Source organism: Oratosquilla oratoria, chromosome 29 (genome assembly GCF_046742065.1).
Source record: "Oratosquilla oratoria isolate Oo_2021 chromosome 29, ASM4674206v1, whole genome shotgun sequence".
NCBI classification, from domain to species: Eukaryota; Metazoa; Arthropoda; class Malacostraca; order Stomatopoda; family Squillidae; genus Oratosquilla; species Oratosquilla oratoria.
This window is the reverse complement of record NC_134805.1, coordinates 46019846-46036249: the sequence shown is the minus strand read 5'-3', so window position 1 is coordinate 46036249 and position 16404 is coordinate 46019846. Positions and strand designations below refer to the sequence as shown.

At 39.7% G+C, this 16404-nt stretch overlaps 4 protein-coding genes across 4 annotated transcripts; all 4 read right to left on the bottom strand.

Moving 5' to 3' along the window:
- Nucleotides 1-1302: 1302 nt before the first annotated feature.
- LOC143040856 (glucoside xylosyltransferase 2-like) lies at nt 1303-2478 on the bottom strand. Its single transcript, XM_076212297.1, has one exon. The coding sequence runs from the start codon at nt 2476-2478 to the stop codon at nt 1303-1305; it is 1176 nt and encodes a 391-aa protein (XP_076068412.1).
- A 917-nt stretch (nt 2479-3395) lies between these two features.
- On the bottom strand, nt 3396-5694 carry LOC143040918 (uncharacterized). Its single transcript, XM_076212372.1, has one exon. The coding sequence runs from the start codon at nt 5378-5380 to the stop codon at nt 3686-3688; it is 1695 nt and encodes a 564-aa protein (XP_076068487.1). The 5' UTR covers nt 5381-5694; the 3' UTR covers nt 3396-3685.
- Nucleotides 5695-10424: 4730 nt separating this feature from the next.
- On the bottom strand, nt 10425-11820 carry LOC143040855 (glucoside xylosyltransferase 1-like). Its single transcript, XM_076212296.1, has 2 exons — nt 11647-11820; nt 10425-11543 (listed from the first exon to the last, which is right to left on the bottom strand). Exons 1-2 carry the CDS (start codon nt 11818-11820, stop codon nt 10425-10427), a joined length of 1293 nt encoding a protein of 430 aa, XP_076068411.1.
- A 1186-nt stretch (nt 11821-13006) lies between these two features.
- LOC143040854 (glucoside xylosyltransferase 2-like) lies at nt 13007-14149 on the bottom strand. Its single transcript, XM_076212294.1, has one exon. It carries the CDS (start codon nt 14147-14149, stop codon nt 13007-13009), a length of 1143 nt encoding a protein of 380 aa, XP_076068409.1.
- Between the last annotated feature and the right edge of the window lie 2255 nt (nt 14150-16404).

Genomic DNA, 16404 nt, shown 5'->3' with positions numbered 1-16404 from the left:
CGTCTTTCCAGAGAGTGCAACTTAAGGTGCCTGAGCCTGTCTTCGTATGATAAATCTCTAAGCCATTGTATCCCTTTGGTCCACGTCTCACATATATATATATTGTACACAACCAGCCATCTACTACGAACTTTTGCTTTCCTCTTTCAGAGAGAGCTGTTTCACACACAGTCGATGCCATGATGATGGGCTTATGCGAATAGATTAACGAAGTTGTAAAAGTGAACTTAGAATATCACTTTGTCAATATGCAAATGAAGAACTCTAATGAATGTCTGTTTAAAGGACCCAGTAACATGGCAATCTGGCATTACAAATGTATTATTAGAACAACTATACTCATAGACGAATCGGTAATTGGTCCAGTTTGTACTGGACCATTCAGTATTAGACCAATCTTCCTACTAGACTAATTGTCCCTATTAGACTATGTGCTAATAGACCAGTTCGCACTAGGCCAATTGGTATTACACCAATGGTCATTAGACCAATCGTATCTAACCAGTGTGTGCGTGCGGGTTTACATACGAATTTCAATATGTACTAGATTTCCTTTTCATTTTATCTATTAATATTCTAGTATTGTACCTCATTATCTGTATTTCAAATTTGTTTCAATATTGCATAGTCCAAATATCTTCCTATCGGGCAGATTATACAAATAACTTTATGCATATACATATATAAATACATACATATATATATATATATATATATATATATATATATATATATATATATATATATATACATATATACATACTTGTATTTATATAAATTTAATTGTGTGATGACTTCATTTCCATATATACAATGATGTATACCTCAGTACGTTTCTCCATATCAAATCAGCCCCTATCTTTGTTTTTTAGAATATTTATATGGTGTATTGCATTACTTGCATGTTCGTGACGTGTTGCCCGGTTTGTCTCTGCTCCCAGGAATGCCAGTGGCGTAGTTATAGAATGGAAATAATAGGTTAGGTTAGGTTAGGTTAGGTTAGGTTAGGTTAGGTTAGGTTAGGTTAGGTTAGGTTAGGTTAGGTTAGGTTAGGTTAGGTTAGGTTGGGTTAGGTTAGGTTAGGTTAGGTTAGGTTAGGTTAGGTTGGGTTAGGTTAGGTTAGGTTAGGTTAGGTCAGGTTAGGTTAGGTTAGGTTAGGTTAGGTTAGGTTAAGTTAGGTAAGCCTATCCTAACCTAACATAATCTAATCTAGCCTAACCAACTAATCTAGCCTATTGCTTCCATCTTACAGCTCTTATTGAAACGTGCATGACACACACGTGAAAGACGAGTGACGTCACTCTATTGTGTCGCAGCCACTGTACGCAAGTACATCAGCACCATGTCAGCGAAGTTCTCATTGAGCTGTTCCACACAGGGAGAATACATTTTCTCGTCCAGCACACGATTAAGCAAGGATGTCAGGTTAGAGGCAACGTCCTTCACACTTGAACGAACATCGAGTTTGAGAAATGTTTTGAAAATGAACTCGAAGGCGTCTTCCTGTGCGTTCACGAAGTACGAGTTGTAGCCGTGAAGAAGTGCTATGCCGTCAGAGAGACAGGTTTGACATATACCACCTATGCCAGTAGCACACTGCCAGTAACCGTAATTCCACTCGGGAGTCAGGACGCGAACGTACTCAGGGTGGTCCCGAAGGAGAACATTCAAGATGTCTTGGTCCGTGGAAATAACGGCTTTGTACTTCTCGTAGTAGCGAAGGAGAGTCCTTTCCCACCCTCCCGGAAACTCCCGTGCCTTGGTCAGGTTGATGAACATGACGCCGTCATTAAGGCAGCCTTTGGGGTAAAGTGGTACCTTGTGATAAATCCAGGGATACGGCTCGTGCACCAGGCCTAGGACCTCGTCCCCACCTAACGATCCTAGTACCGGAGACAAGTGTTCTGGAGGTCGAAGGAATATGACGTCCGTGTCCACGTACACCGCGGACTCGACAGAATCGAGGATGGTGGGAAGGAAGAGCTTCTGGGCGGCGCACGAGTGATAGAGGTCCTTCAGATGAGCGTGTGAAGAAGGGAACCACGTGGAGTGTCTGGTGAAATTGATCCGAGACCGATGGACCTCTGGCCAGTGTCTTGTCAGGTGGAGGAGTACCGAAAAAATCTCAGGGGTGTCCGTGATGACGTGTACTTGAAGAGGCCCACTGCTCAACCAGGCGACGGAGTTGAGCATAGCTTTGATCTGTGCAAATTGTATGAGCGTCTCGTCCTTGTCCTTCCCTCGACACAACACCATCACCAATGGCGGTGCCAAACCTTCTTCCTTCTCGACATAATCGTGCACCAAGGTCTGGTTGTATTGCTTGTGTCCATTGAGCAGGTTCTGGTTATGTAGAATATCTGTATCGTTTCTCATATTCTTTAAGATACCATAGTTTGTTGGGCCTACAAAGATAAGAACCTTCAGAAGAATGAATGACACCAGTAATACAAAAATAAACTTCTTCCGTCGCTGCATTTTCAAGAATATTCACTACTTGTACCAATGTATGTAAAAGCGTCTCATACGCAGTATCACTGATGCAGAAATCACTCGCTCGATGAGAAATAAGGACAAACACTGCTAACAAAAATCACATCACGGCCACCAGCATGGAGAACACAAACATGCTGTTGGTTTTCATTGGAGAAATACTTGGAACACAATCCCATTCAAGAATTTTCTTAGCGCCACATTTTATCTCTATTCTTTTTTCATGTATATATATACACCTAGTGTCAGTCTTAATATCACTTGCACTCAGAGCCTACTCATAAATGCGAGCGATTTTTTCATTATTCGGCAGAGTTGGAGGAAGCACAGTGACTGATGTGGCCGCAGAAAACGGAATTGCGACATTGACCGGAAGGCATGGAAGATCAACAGGGAAAATCAGAAGTAATTCTTTTCAATATTTTATCCTCTCAAGAACAATGTGAGATCCACCGAGGTTCAACAAAATAATGGTTAACAAAGTTGAATGGAATTTTGATTTCAATATTGATAACTCATCCTACCAAATAGGCAGAATGTGTGTGTGTGTGTGTGTGTGTGTGTGTGTGTGTGTGTGTGTGTGTGTGTGTGTGTGTGTGTGTGTGTGTGTGTGTGTGTGTGTGTGTGTGTGTGTGTGTGTGTGTGTGTGTGTGTGTGTGTGTGTGTGTGTGTGTGTGTGATTCACCATGGTCTTGGATTTTGGATCACATGTTGGACTCGTGATCGACAGTTATTAATTTCTCAGATGAGAGCTCAGAGCTCGTATAACCGATCTATGGGTAATACTGACCCTCTTCAGCCGAGTTGTATATAGTGGTGGTGATATGGTTTATAGTTATATGCTTATGTGGGATATATAGTCGGGTCGTGGAAGGGTCTCGATCTATAACACTGGGGAACAAAATTCAACTTTTTGTCAGTTGCATACATTTTGAGATCAGTTTCTGGGTAAATTGAGGTCACTGATTTCAAATATGGCACCGGTTTTTTTCTATCGGGTCTAGTTTTGTTGCGGTGAGTTATCTCCCATTTGCTACCCTATATAGTTAGACTACCATATACTACTGCTAAAAATCTAAACCAGCACACAGAGAGGAATTACCAAACACGTAGAATTAATTTTTGATTACTTTTATTTACCTTGAAAAGCATATTTTGGATCCATCAGTTGCTTTTGTGAACTATGCCAGATTTATTCAGGCACAAACTTGCGTTTAATGGACTGTCTTGAATATCGCCTCTCAGTGCAGTCTCGCTGAATGCTCCAGCAATAGTCCGCCATCATGTGAATGTCCCAGCGACCTTGATACCTGTCTTCCATGACTTTGATATCCTGGTGGAAGCGTTCACCTTGCTCATCACTCACGTCCCCTAAGTTTGCCGGAAACAGTTCAAGATGACTGTTCAAGAAATGCATCTTAATGCTCATGTTGCAACCTAACACATGAAAACTTTCCATCAAAGATTCAACAAGCTCTTTATAGTCCTCTGATTTCCTGTTTCCAAGAAAGTTCCTTACAACAGAAACGAATGCTCCCCATGCATTTTTCTCAACATCAGTCATGGATTGAGTGAAGGCTTGGTCTTTAATCAGCGTCCTAATTTGAGGGCCGTCGAAAATACCTGCTTTGAGTTTTTCTAGCGTTAAACCAGGGAACACTTCACACAGATACTTAAAACAGTCACTGTCATTATCGAGCGCCTTAACAAACTGTTTCATAAGGCCCAGCTTGATGTGAAGGGGCGGGAAAACAATTTTTTCACTTTCCACTAGGGGTTCATAAATGATGTTCTTTTTCCCAACACTGAGGCTTTCCCTAACTGGCCATTCCTTCTGAATCCAGTGTCTGTCTTTGGCTCTGCTGTCCCAGAGGCAGATAAAGCAAGGAAATTTTGTATACCCACCTTGCTGTCCTAGCAAAAAATTGACCATTTTTAGATCAACACAGATGATCCATTTGTGTTCTTGATATTTGAGTAGCTCCAAAACCGTTTTGATGTGTTCATATTTTTCTTTCAGGTGTACTGAGTGTCCTATGGGTATTGCGCCAAAGATGTTGCCTATATGTAATAAAACACACTTCAGACTCCGCTTAGACCTATCTATAAAGAGGCGCCACTCTTTCGGATCATAACTTGGAGCTCCCATCGCGGTGACTAATCCAGGAATATCACAACAATAGACGAAGTCAAATTTAGAATGAAAGAACTGTAAGAGGTTCTTTTCTCTGTTGCGAAAGAATGTTACCTTTGTGTCTATTTTCAGCAAGTTTTTATCTTTTAACCGTGAAGCCAACAATTCTGACAGCTTTTTAGACAGACCCAGATCTCGAACTAAGTCATTGAGTTCTGCTTGGCTAAATGTTTCCGGTTCTGTTGATATGCCTACAAAATCTAAGTCATTTCTGTTAGTTGACTCCACTGTGACCTCAGTGTCACATTCACTGTCAGATTCAACAGAAGCAAGTTGAGTGAAGATAGGCTTTGGAACATCATCTGAATGGGGCACAGGCCTGATTGCTGAATCTAGACTAGGGTATGTGATAAGATGACGAGTTTTACTAGTGAAACCAGCAACACGAGTCACGCAAAAGTAACAGTCTGTGACATGGTCCCGTGGCTCACGCCATATCATCGGAATACCGAATGTTATTTTGTCTTTTCCTTTAGTCCATTGACGCAAGTTTTCTTCGCAGGAATGACATACCTTATGCGGTGCCCATGGTTTGTCTTGATCTCCAAGTTTCACTTTAAAGTAGCAAAAGTAAGCTCTCTTCACAAATTCACTAATGTTCCTTCTTTGCTTTGGAGCTGTCAATGCACCACAGATGTAGCAGAATGAATCCGGGCACGTCACACATTTCCTTCTACTTGCTATAGAGGCCATGTTTCCTTTGATTGAAGTCAACACTGTTTACAGAATGATCACACCTGGAAAAGAAATAAAATAATTGTTTTAATGAAATAAAATAATAATGCACACACAAATTTATATTTGACGCACTGATGTAATTAAGAATAGTATTTGATGAATATAAACTAATATGCTTATTACCTCCCTTTGCTATTTTCAGAACATGTCACCTGATATGTAAGTTGCCGCGTACCATCAAAACTAGACCTGATCTGCACAAACGAATGCCATTTTCAGAATCTGTGACCTCAAATCTACCAGAATCAAGTGTCAGAACTCATGCAACCGAAAGTGTGTTCCCCAGTGTAATTAATTGGTGGTCTGGTTACATGACTGTCAAGGAAGGCGTAAGGCCTTGGTGGATAACTTTAAAAAGGAGTTTGTTAACTGCTAAGCTAGTAATAAGGTCAGTGGGGCATTGTCCTTTAGAAGAACAATGACTCAACTGTTTACCTTTTATAATTTCGATTAGGATTATAGATGGTAGCAACGTTACATCCTAGTCCATTTGGTGGTTTAAACTGTCGGTATGATTAAGTTTCTCCGAGTTTTCCTCGGCGACTGTGATGGAATTTTTATGTTTTCGAATACTTGTGGTTACGTCCCTTCCTGATTGTCCTACTTTAAAACTAGCTTTGATCTGTGCAAATTGTATGAGCGTCTCATTCTTGTCCTTCCATCGACACAACACCATTACCAATGGCGGTGCCAAACCTTCTTCCTTCTCGACATAATCGTGTAGCAAGGTCTGGTTGTATTGCTTGTGTCCATTGAGCAGATTATGCCTACGCAGGATGTCTGAATCGTGTCTCATATTCTTGAAGATGCCATAGTTTGTTGGGTCTACAATGATAAGAATCTTCAGAACAATGAATGACGCCACTAAGACAGAAATAAGCTTCTTCCATAGTAGCATTTGGTTGTTGTTAAGACTGCTCAATTATGTTTTCAAGAATAATTACCACTCGTACCAATGTACGTGAAAGCGTCCCGTACACAGTATCACTGATGGAGAAATCACTCGCTCGATGCTTAGGGGAGCTAAATATAGTATCTAAGATTTCTGACCACATTTCCTCGAAAGATCGAACACCACGTAGGATGTTTTCCTGTTGGACCAGTTTCCACTGGATCATTCAGTATTAGACCAATCTTCCTATTAGACTAATTGTCCCTATTGGACGATGTGCTAATAGATCAAATCGCATTGGGCCAATTGGCATTAGACCAATGGTCGTTAGACCAATCGAGTCTAACCAGCATGTGCGAGCGGATTTACATACGCATTTCAATATATACTACATTTTCTTTCTAGTATTGTACCTCATTATCTGTATCTCAAATTTGTTTCAATATTACATAGTCCAAATGCTTTTCTATCGGCAGATTATACAACTAATTTTAAGTATATATACATATGTATATATATATATATATATATATATATGTATATATATATATATATATATATATATATATATATATATATATATATGCATAATTATATATATATATATATACTGTATATACAAAATTACATTTTGTACAAAGGCTTTTAAAAAGGATTTGTACAAAGGCGGAGCATGCCGACAGGAGACCTTTTGGTCCATATCTAGGTCGGATGCGAAAAAAATTATAATAATGATAAATAAATAAATAAATAAATAGATGAATAAATAAAAACTATAGTAACGTAAATGATAAATAAAATATACAAATAGATACATAGGTATAGTTAAATAATAAACAAACAGGTAAATAGTAAATAATAATAAATTGATATATAACTAATAATAAATGAGAATCAAGCAAATATGTTTATACACACAGACACTATATATATATATATATATCTATATATATGTATATATATATATGTATATATATGTATGTATGTTTGTATATATATATATACATATATATATATGTATATATATATATGTATGTATGTATATATATATATATGTATATATATATATATATTTATATATATGTATATATATATATATATATTTATATATATGTATATATATATATATATATAAATTTAATTGTGTGAGGATTTCATTTCCATATGTGCAATGATGCATACCTCAGTACGTTTCTCCATCGCAAATCAGCCGCTATTTTTGTTTTTTAGAATATTTCTTATGGTGTACTGCATTACTTGTATGTTCGTGACGTGTTCCCTGGTTTGTCTCTGTTCCCACAAATGCCAGTGCCGTAGTTGTGTAATGGAAACAATAGGTTAGGTTAGGTCAAGTTAGGTTATGCTAGGTTAGGTAAGTCTGACCTAACCTAACATAACATAATCTAATCTAGCCTAACCTAACCTAGCTTATTGCTTTCATTCTACAGCTCTTATTGAAACGTGCATGACACACACGTGAAAGATGAGTGACGTCACTCTATTGTGCCGCAGCCACGGTACGCAAGTACATCAGCACCATGTCAGCGAAGTTCTCATTGAGGTATCCTACACAGGGAGAATACATTTTCTCGTCCAGCACACGATTAAGCAAGGATGTCAGGTTAGAGGCAACGTCCTTCACACTTGAACGAACATCGAGTTTGAGAAATGTTTTGAAAATGAACTCGAAGGCGTCTTCCTGTGCGTTCACGAAGTACGAGTTGTAGCCGTGAAGAAGTGCGATGCCGTCAGAGAGACAGGCTTTGCATATACCACCTATGCCAGTAGCACACTGCCAGTAACCGTAATTCCACTCGGGAGTCAGAACGCGAACGTACTCAGGGTGGTCCCGAAGGAGAACATTCAAGATGTCTTGGTCCGTGGAAATAACGGCTTTGTACTTCTCGTAGTAGCGAAGGAGAGTCCTTTCCCACCCGCCCGGAAACTCCCGTGCCTTGGTCAGGTTGATGAACATGACGCCGTCATTAAGGCAGCCTTTGGGGTAAAGTGGTACCTTGTGATAAATCCAGGGATACGGCTCGTGCACCAGGCCTAGGACCTCGTCCCCACCTAACGATCCCAGCACCGGAGACAAGTGTTCTGGAGGTCGAAGGAATATGACGTCCGTGTCCACATACACCGCGGACTCGACGGAATTGAGGATGGTGGGAAGGAAGAGCTTCTGGGCGGCGCACGAGTGATAGAGGTCCTTCAGATGAGCGTGTGAAGGAGGGAACCACGTGGAGTGTCTGGTGAAATTGATCCGAGACCGATGGACCTCTGGCCAGTGTCTTGTCAGGTGGAGGAGTACCGAAAAAATCTCAGGGGAGTCCGTGATGACGTGCACTTGAAGAGACCCACTGCTTAACCAGGCGACGGAGTTGAGCATAGCTTTGATCTGTGCCAATTGTATGAGTGTCTCGTTCTTGTCCTTCCCTCGACACAACACCATCACCAATGGCGGTGCCAAACCTTCTTCCTTCTCGACATAATCGTGTAGCAAGGTCTGGTTGTATTGCTTGTGTCCATTGAGCAGATTATGCCTACGCAGGATGTCTGAATCGTGTCTCATATTCTTGAAGATGCCATAGTTTGTTGGGTCTACAATGATAAGAATCTTCAGAACAATGAATGACGCCACTAAGACATAAATAAGCTTCTTCCTTAGTGGAATTTGGTTGTTGTTAAGACTGCTCAATTATGTTTTCAAGAATATTTACCACTCGTACCAATGTACGTGAAAGCGTCCCGTACACAGTACCACTGATGGAGAAATCACTCGCTCGATGCTTAGGGGAGCTAAATATAGTATCTAAGATTTCTGACCACATTTCCTCGAAAGATCGAACACCACGTAGGATGTTTTCCTGTTGGACCAGTTTCCACTGGATCATTCAGTATTAGACCAATCTTCCTATTAGACTAATTGTCCCTATTGGACGATGTGCTAATAGATCAAATCGCATTGGGCCAATTGGCATTAGACCAATGGTCGTTAGACCAATCGAGTCTAACCAGCATGTGCGAGCGGATTTACATACGCATTTCAATATATACTACAATTTCTTTCTAGTATTGTACCTCATTATCTGTATCTCAAATTTGTTTCAATATTACATAGTCCAAATGCTTTTCTATCGGCAGATTATACAAATAATTTTAAGTATATATACATATGTATATATATATATATATACATATATATATATATATATATATATATGTATATATATATATATATATATATATATATATATATATACTGTATATACAAAATTATATTTTGTACAAAGGCTTTTACAAAGGATTACAAAGGCGGAGCATGCCGACAGGAGACCTTTTGGTCCATATCTAGGTCGGATGCGAAAAAATATATATTAATGATAAATAGATAAATAAATGAATAAATGAATAAATAAAAACTATAATAATGTAAATAATAAATAAAATACACAAATAACTGCATAGGTATAGTTAAATAATAAACAAACAGGTAAATAGTAAATAATAATAAATTGATATATAATTGATAATAAATGAGAATCAAGCAAATATGTTTATACACACAGACACTATATATATATATATATATATATATATATATATATATATATATATATATATGTATATATGTATATATATATATACATATATATATATATATATATATATATATTTATATGTATGTATGTATATATATATATGTATATATGTATATATATATAAATATATATATATATATAAATTTAATTGGGTGAGGATTTCATTTCCATATGTGCAATGATGCATACCTCAGTACGTTTCTCCATCGCAAATCAGCCGCTATTTTTGTTTTTTAGAATATTTCTTATGGTGTACTGCATTACTTGTATGTTCGTGACGTGTTCCCTGGTTTGTCTCTGTTCCCACAAATGCCAGTGCCGTAGTGGTGTAATGGAAACAATAGGCTAGGTTAGGTCAAGTTAGGTTATGTTAGGTTAGGTAAGTCTGACCTAACCTAACTTAACATAATCTAATCTATCCTAACCTAACCTAGCTTATTGCTTTCATTCTACAGCTCTTATTGAAACGTGCATGACACACACGTGAAAGATGAGTGACGTCACTCTATTGTGCCGCAGCCACGGTACGCAAGTACATCAGCACCATGTCAGCGAAGTTCTCATTGAGCTGTTCCACACAGGGAGAATACATTTTCTCGTCCAGCACACGATTAAGCAAGGATGTCAGGTTAGAGGCAACGTCCTTCACACTTGAACGAACATCGAGTTTGAGAAATGTTTTGAAAATGAACTCGAAGGCGTCTTCCTGTGCGTTCACGAAGTACGAGTTGTAGCCGTGAAGAAGTGCGATGCCGTCAGAGAGACAGGTTTGACATATACCACCTATGCCAGTAGCACACTGCCAGTAACCGTAATTCCACTCGGGAGTCAGAACGCGAACGTACTCAGGGTGGTCCCGAAGGAGAACATTCAAGATGTCTTGGTCCGTGGAAATAACGGCTTTGTACTTCTCGTAGTAGCGAAGGAGAGTCCTTTCCCACCCGCCCGGAAACTCCCGTGCCTTGGTCAGGTTGATGAACATGACGCCGTCATTAAGGCAGCCTTTGGGGTAAAGTGGTACCTTGTGATAAATCCAGGGATACGGCTCGTGCACCAGGCCTAGGACCTCGTCCCCACCTAACGATCCCAGCACCGGAGACAAGTGTTCTGGAGGTCGAAGGAATATGACATCCGTGTCCACGTACACCGCGGACTCGACGGAATCGAGGATGGTGGGAAGGAAGAGCTTCTGGGCGGCGCACGAGTGATAGAGGTCCTTCAGATGAGCGTGTGAAGGAGGGAACCACGTGGAGTGTCTGGTGAAATTGATCCGAGACCGATGGACCTCTGGCCAGTGTCTTGTCAGGTGGAGGAGTACCGAAAAAATCTCAGGGGAGTCCGTGATGACGTGCACTTGAAGAGGCCCACTGCTCAACCAGGCGACCGAGTTAAGCATAGCTTTGATCTGTGCAAATTGTATGAGCGTCTCGTCCTTGTCCTTCCCTCGACACAACACCATTACCAATGGCGGTGCCAAACCTTCTTCCTTCTCGACATAATCGTGTAGCAAGGTCTGGTTGTATTGCTTGTGTCCATTGAGCAGATTAATCCTACGCAGGATGTCTGAATCGTGTCTCATATTCTTGAAGATGCCATAGTTTGTTGGGTCTACAATGATAAGAATCTTCAGAACAATGAATGACGCCACTAAGACAGAAATAAGCTTCTTCCATAGTAGCATTTGGTTGTTGTTAAGACTGCTCAATTATGTTTTCAAGAATAATTACCACTCGTACCAATGTACGTGAAAGCGTCCCGTACACAGTATCACTGATGGAGAAATCACTCGCTCGATGCTTAGGGGAGCTAAATATAGTATCTAAGATTTCTGACCACATTTCCTCGAAAGATCGAACACCACGTAGGATGTTTTCCTGCTGGACCAGTTTGTACTGGACCATTCAGTATTAAACCAATCTTCCTATTAGACTAATTGTCCCTATTGGACGATGTGCTAATAGATCAAATCGCATTGGGCCAATTGGCATTAGACCAATGGTCGTTAGACCAATCGAGTCTAACCAGCATGTGCGAGCGGATTTACATACGCATTTCAATATATACTACATTTTCTTTCTAGTATTGTACCTCATTATCTGTATCTCAAATTTGTTTCAATATTACATAGTCCAAATGCTTTTCTATCGGCAGATTATACAAATAATTTTAAGTATATATACATATGTGTATATATATATATATATATATATATATATATATATATATATATGCATAATTATATATATATATATATATACTGTATATACAAAATTACATTTTGTACAAAGGCTTTTACAAAGGATTACAAAAGCGGAGCATGCCGACAGGAGACCTTTTGGTCCATATCTAGGTCGGATGCGAAAAGAATATATAATAATGATAAATAAATAAATAAATGAATAGATAAAAACTATGATAATATAAATGATAAATAAAATACATAAATATATGCATAGGTATGGTTAAGTAATAAGCAATCAGGTAAATAGTAAATCATAATAAATTGACATATAACCAATAATAAATGAGAATCAAGCAAATATGTTTATACACACAGACACTATATATATATATATATATATATATATATATATATATATATATATATATATATATATATATATGTATATATATATATATATATATATATATATGTATATATATATGTATGTATGTATATATATATATATGTATATGTATATGTATATACATATATATATATAAATTTAATTGTGTGAGGATTTCATTTCCATATGTGCAATGATGCATACCTCAGTACGTTTCTCCATCGCAAATCAGCCGCTATTTTTGTTTTTTAGAATATTTCTTATGGTGTACTGCATTACTTGTATGTTCGTGACGTGTTCCCTGGTTTGTCTCTGTTCCCACAAATGCCAGTGCCGTAGTTGTGTAATGGAAACAATAGGTTAGGTTAGGTCAAGTTAGGTTATGTTAGGTTAGGTAAGTCTGACCTAACGTAACATAACATAATCTAATCTAGCCTAACCTAACCTAGCCTATTGCTTTCATTCTACAGCTCTTATTGAAACGTGCATGACACACACGTGAAAGACGAGTGACGTCACTCTATTGTGCCGCAGCCACGGTACGCAAGTACATCAGCACCATGTCAGCGAAGTTCTCATTGAGGTATCCTACACAGGGAGAATACATTTTCTCGTCCAGCACACGATTAAGCAAGGATGTCAGGTTAGAGGCAACGTCCTTCACACTTGAACGAACATCGAGTTTGAGAAATGTTTTGAAAATGAACTCGAAGGCGTCTTCCTGTGCGTTCACGAAGTACGAGTTGTAGCCGTGAAGAAGTGCGATGCCGTCAGAGAGACAGGTTTGACATATACCACTTATGCCAGTAGCACACTGCCAGTAACCGTAATTCCACTCGGGAGTCAGAACGCGAACGTACTCAGGGTGGTCCCGAAGGAGAACATTCAAGATGTCTTGGTCCGTGGAAATAACGGCTTTGTACTTCTCGTAGTAGCGAAGGAGAGTCTTTTCCCACCCGCCCGGAAACTCCCGTGCCTTGGTCAAGTTGATGAACATGACGCCGTCATTAAGGCAGCCTTTGGGGTAAAGTGGTACCTTGTGATAAATCCAGGGATACGGCTCGTGCACCAGGCCTAGGACCTCGTCCCCACCTAACGATCCCAGCACCGGAGACAAGTGTTCTGGAGGTCGAAGGAATATGACATCCGTGTCCACGTACACCGCGGACTCGACGGAATCGAGGATGGTGGGAAGGAAGAGCTTCTGGGCGGCGCACGAGTGATAGAGGTCCTTCAGATGAGCGTGTGAAGGAGGGAACCACGTGGAGTGTCTGGTGAAATTGATCCGAGACCGATGGACCTCTGGCCAGTGTCTTGTCAGGTGGAGGAGTACCGAAAAAATCTCAGGGGAGTCCGTGATGACGTGCACTTGAAGAGACCCACTGCTTAACCAGGCGACGGAGTTGAGCATAGCTTTGATCTGTGCCAATTGTATGAGTGTCTCGTTCTTGTCCTTCCCTCGACACAACACCATCACCAATGGCGGTGCCAAACCTTCTTCCTTCTCGACATAATCGTGCACCAAGGTCTGGTTGTATTGCTTGTGTCCATTGAGCAGGTTCTGGTTATGTAGGATATCTGCATCGTGTCTCATATTCTTTAAGATACCATAGTTTGTTGGGCCTACAAAGATAAGAACCTTTAGAAGAATGAATGACACCATTAATACAAAAATAAACTTCTTCCGTCGCTGCATTTTCAAGAATATTCACTACTTGTACCAATGTATGTAAAAGCGTCTCATACGCAGTACCACTGATGCAGAAATAACTCGCTCGATGCGTGGGGGAGCTAAATATAGTATCTAAAATTTGTGAACACATTTCCTCGAAAGCTCGAACACCACGTAGTATGTTTTCCTGTAGTACTTGAGTCCCCTTTTCTATGGCTCTTCCTTATGTGCTCATCAGTGAATAATAGGTATATTATATAAGCTATACAGACGTGCACTTGCTTTTAATTATAGCCCCAATTTGTAATCACATATTTACTTTTCTCCATACCCGTCTTGATCTCTCTACTTCTTTAAATATTTCCAACTCTAGTTTTTGTTCCTTACCAACGTTTGTGAGAACACCAGAAATAGTTTGTACATGGTTTGTACAAGGTAGTGCAACGGTAATCATTAATAATTCAAAATTGAATGAAGTAGAATTACTTTAGCATTTCGCCACGATCGATGGGGCTTTTTACGTACACACAATGCATATGCTGTAATTGGGCCTGTCCTTACCGAATTTTTATTCCTTGACCTTTCGAGGTTTGTCGGGAAGTTAACTACCTTTGGATTTTTCCTTCTCCTGTTTTAATTGTTCCCTTTTCAATGTTTCGTTTCCTCACCGATTGGGTTCCCGTGCACACATCTTTGGGTATTTTGACTTTTTTTTTTTTGTTCTGTGGTTTTCTGTTTCTACATTTCCCCATCCTGAGTCCCTTTTTCTCTAGTTGTCTCACACCTATCCTTTTTATTTTTTGTTTTTATTTTCAATTTACTCTTCCATTAACTCTTCACATATTTCTACATAATTGTCTACTACCTTGAATGTCTTCGAAATATATATACAAAGTACTCCATGGGTAAATACATACATATACTAACGAGTTTTCGCCCTTTATAAGGGAGGTATACAAAACATACATACATACATACATATATCAAAGACTTTTTCCCTTTTACACGGGGGGTAGCCAAAAAAGAAAAAGTCATAGAAAACACTCCCACCCATTTCATACTTTGCAATGCTTCCGTGTAAGCCTCCTGTATTCTACTCTCAAAAGAAGAAATTACAGTTATTTAAAACTACCTCAACAGTATCTTGAAAAAGAATGTAAACATTCACCGAAGGTTCAAAGATATTAGCAGCTCAGACGTTTATAAATTACCATGCGAAGACTGCAGTAAAGTTCATTTGGGACAATCAGGAAGGGACGTAACCACAAGTATTCGAAAACATAAAAATTCCATCACATTCGCCGAGGAAAACTCAGAGATACTTAATCATACCGACAGTTTAAACCACCAAACGGACTAGGATGTAACGCTGCTACCATCTATAATCCTAATCGCAATTATAAAAGGTAAACAGTGGAGTCATTGTTCTTCTAAAGGACAATGCCCCACAGATCTTATTACTAGCTTAGCAGTTAACAAACTCCTTTTTAAAGTTATCCACCAAGGCCTTACGCCTTCCTTGACGGTCATGTAACCAGACCACCAATTATAGATTGAGACCCTTCCACGACCCGACTATATATCCCACAAAAGCATATAAATATAAACCATATCACCACCACTGCATACAACTCGGCTGAAGAGGGTCAATATTACCCATAGATCGGTCATACGAGCTCTGAGCTCTCATCCGGGAAGTTAATAACTGTCGATCACGAGTCCAACATGTGATCCAAAATCCAAGACCATGGTGAATCACACACACACACACACACACACACACACACACACACACACACACACACACACACACACACACACACACACACACACACACACACACACACACACACACACACACACACACACACACACACACACACACACACACACACACACACACACACACACACACACACACACATTCTGCCTATTTGGTAGGAAATGTGAGAATAAACACCTTGTGAGATCGAAACCTTTATTAGTACTACGTTTCGCTTGTTACAGCTTTTTCAAGTACAGACATGACACACACTCTGAGCACATATAAGCCAACCGGGAAGGAACTGGGAGAGGTTATCAGGGAGGGGTGGGTGGTAGGTGGAGGGGGAGGAGGGGGACGGGTGGGTGGTAGGTGGAGGGGGAGGAGGGGGACGGGTGGGACTTGGTGGAGACAAAGGAGGACATTTCGGACAGTTTGTTGAAGTGGACTAAGGGGGACATTTCATACATTTATTTAATGCGGG

Coding starts and splice junctions, on each gene's coding strand:
- LOC143040855 (XM_076212296.1), bottom strand. CDS start 11,820: ATGGTCCAGTACAAACTGGTCCAGCAGGAAAACATCCTACGTGGTGTT. Junction 11,544..11,646: donor CACGTACATTGGTACGAGTG/GTAATTATTCTT, acceptor ATTGTTCTGAAG/ATTCTTATCATTGTAGACCC.
- LOC143040854 (XM_076212294.1), bottom strand. CDS start 14,149: ATGGTGTCATTCATTCTTCTAAAGGTTCTTATCTTTGTAGGCCCAACA.
- LOC143040918 (XM_076212372.1), bottom strand. CDS start 5,380: ATGGCCTCTATAGCAAGTAGAAGGAAATGTGTGACGTGCCCGGATTCA.
- LOC143040856 (XM_076212297.1), bottom strand. CDS start 2,478: ATGCAGCGACGGAAGAAGTTTATTTTTGTATTACTGGTGTCATTCATT.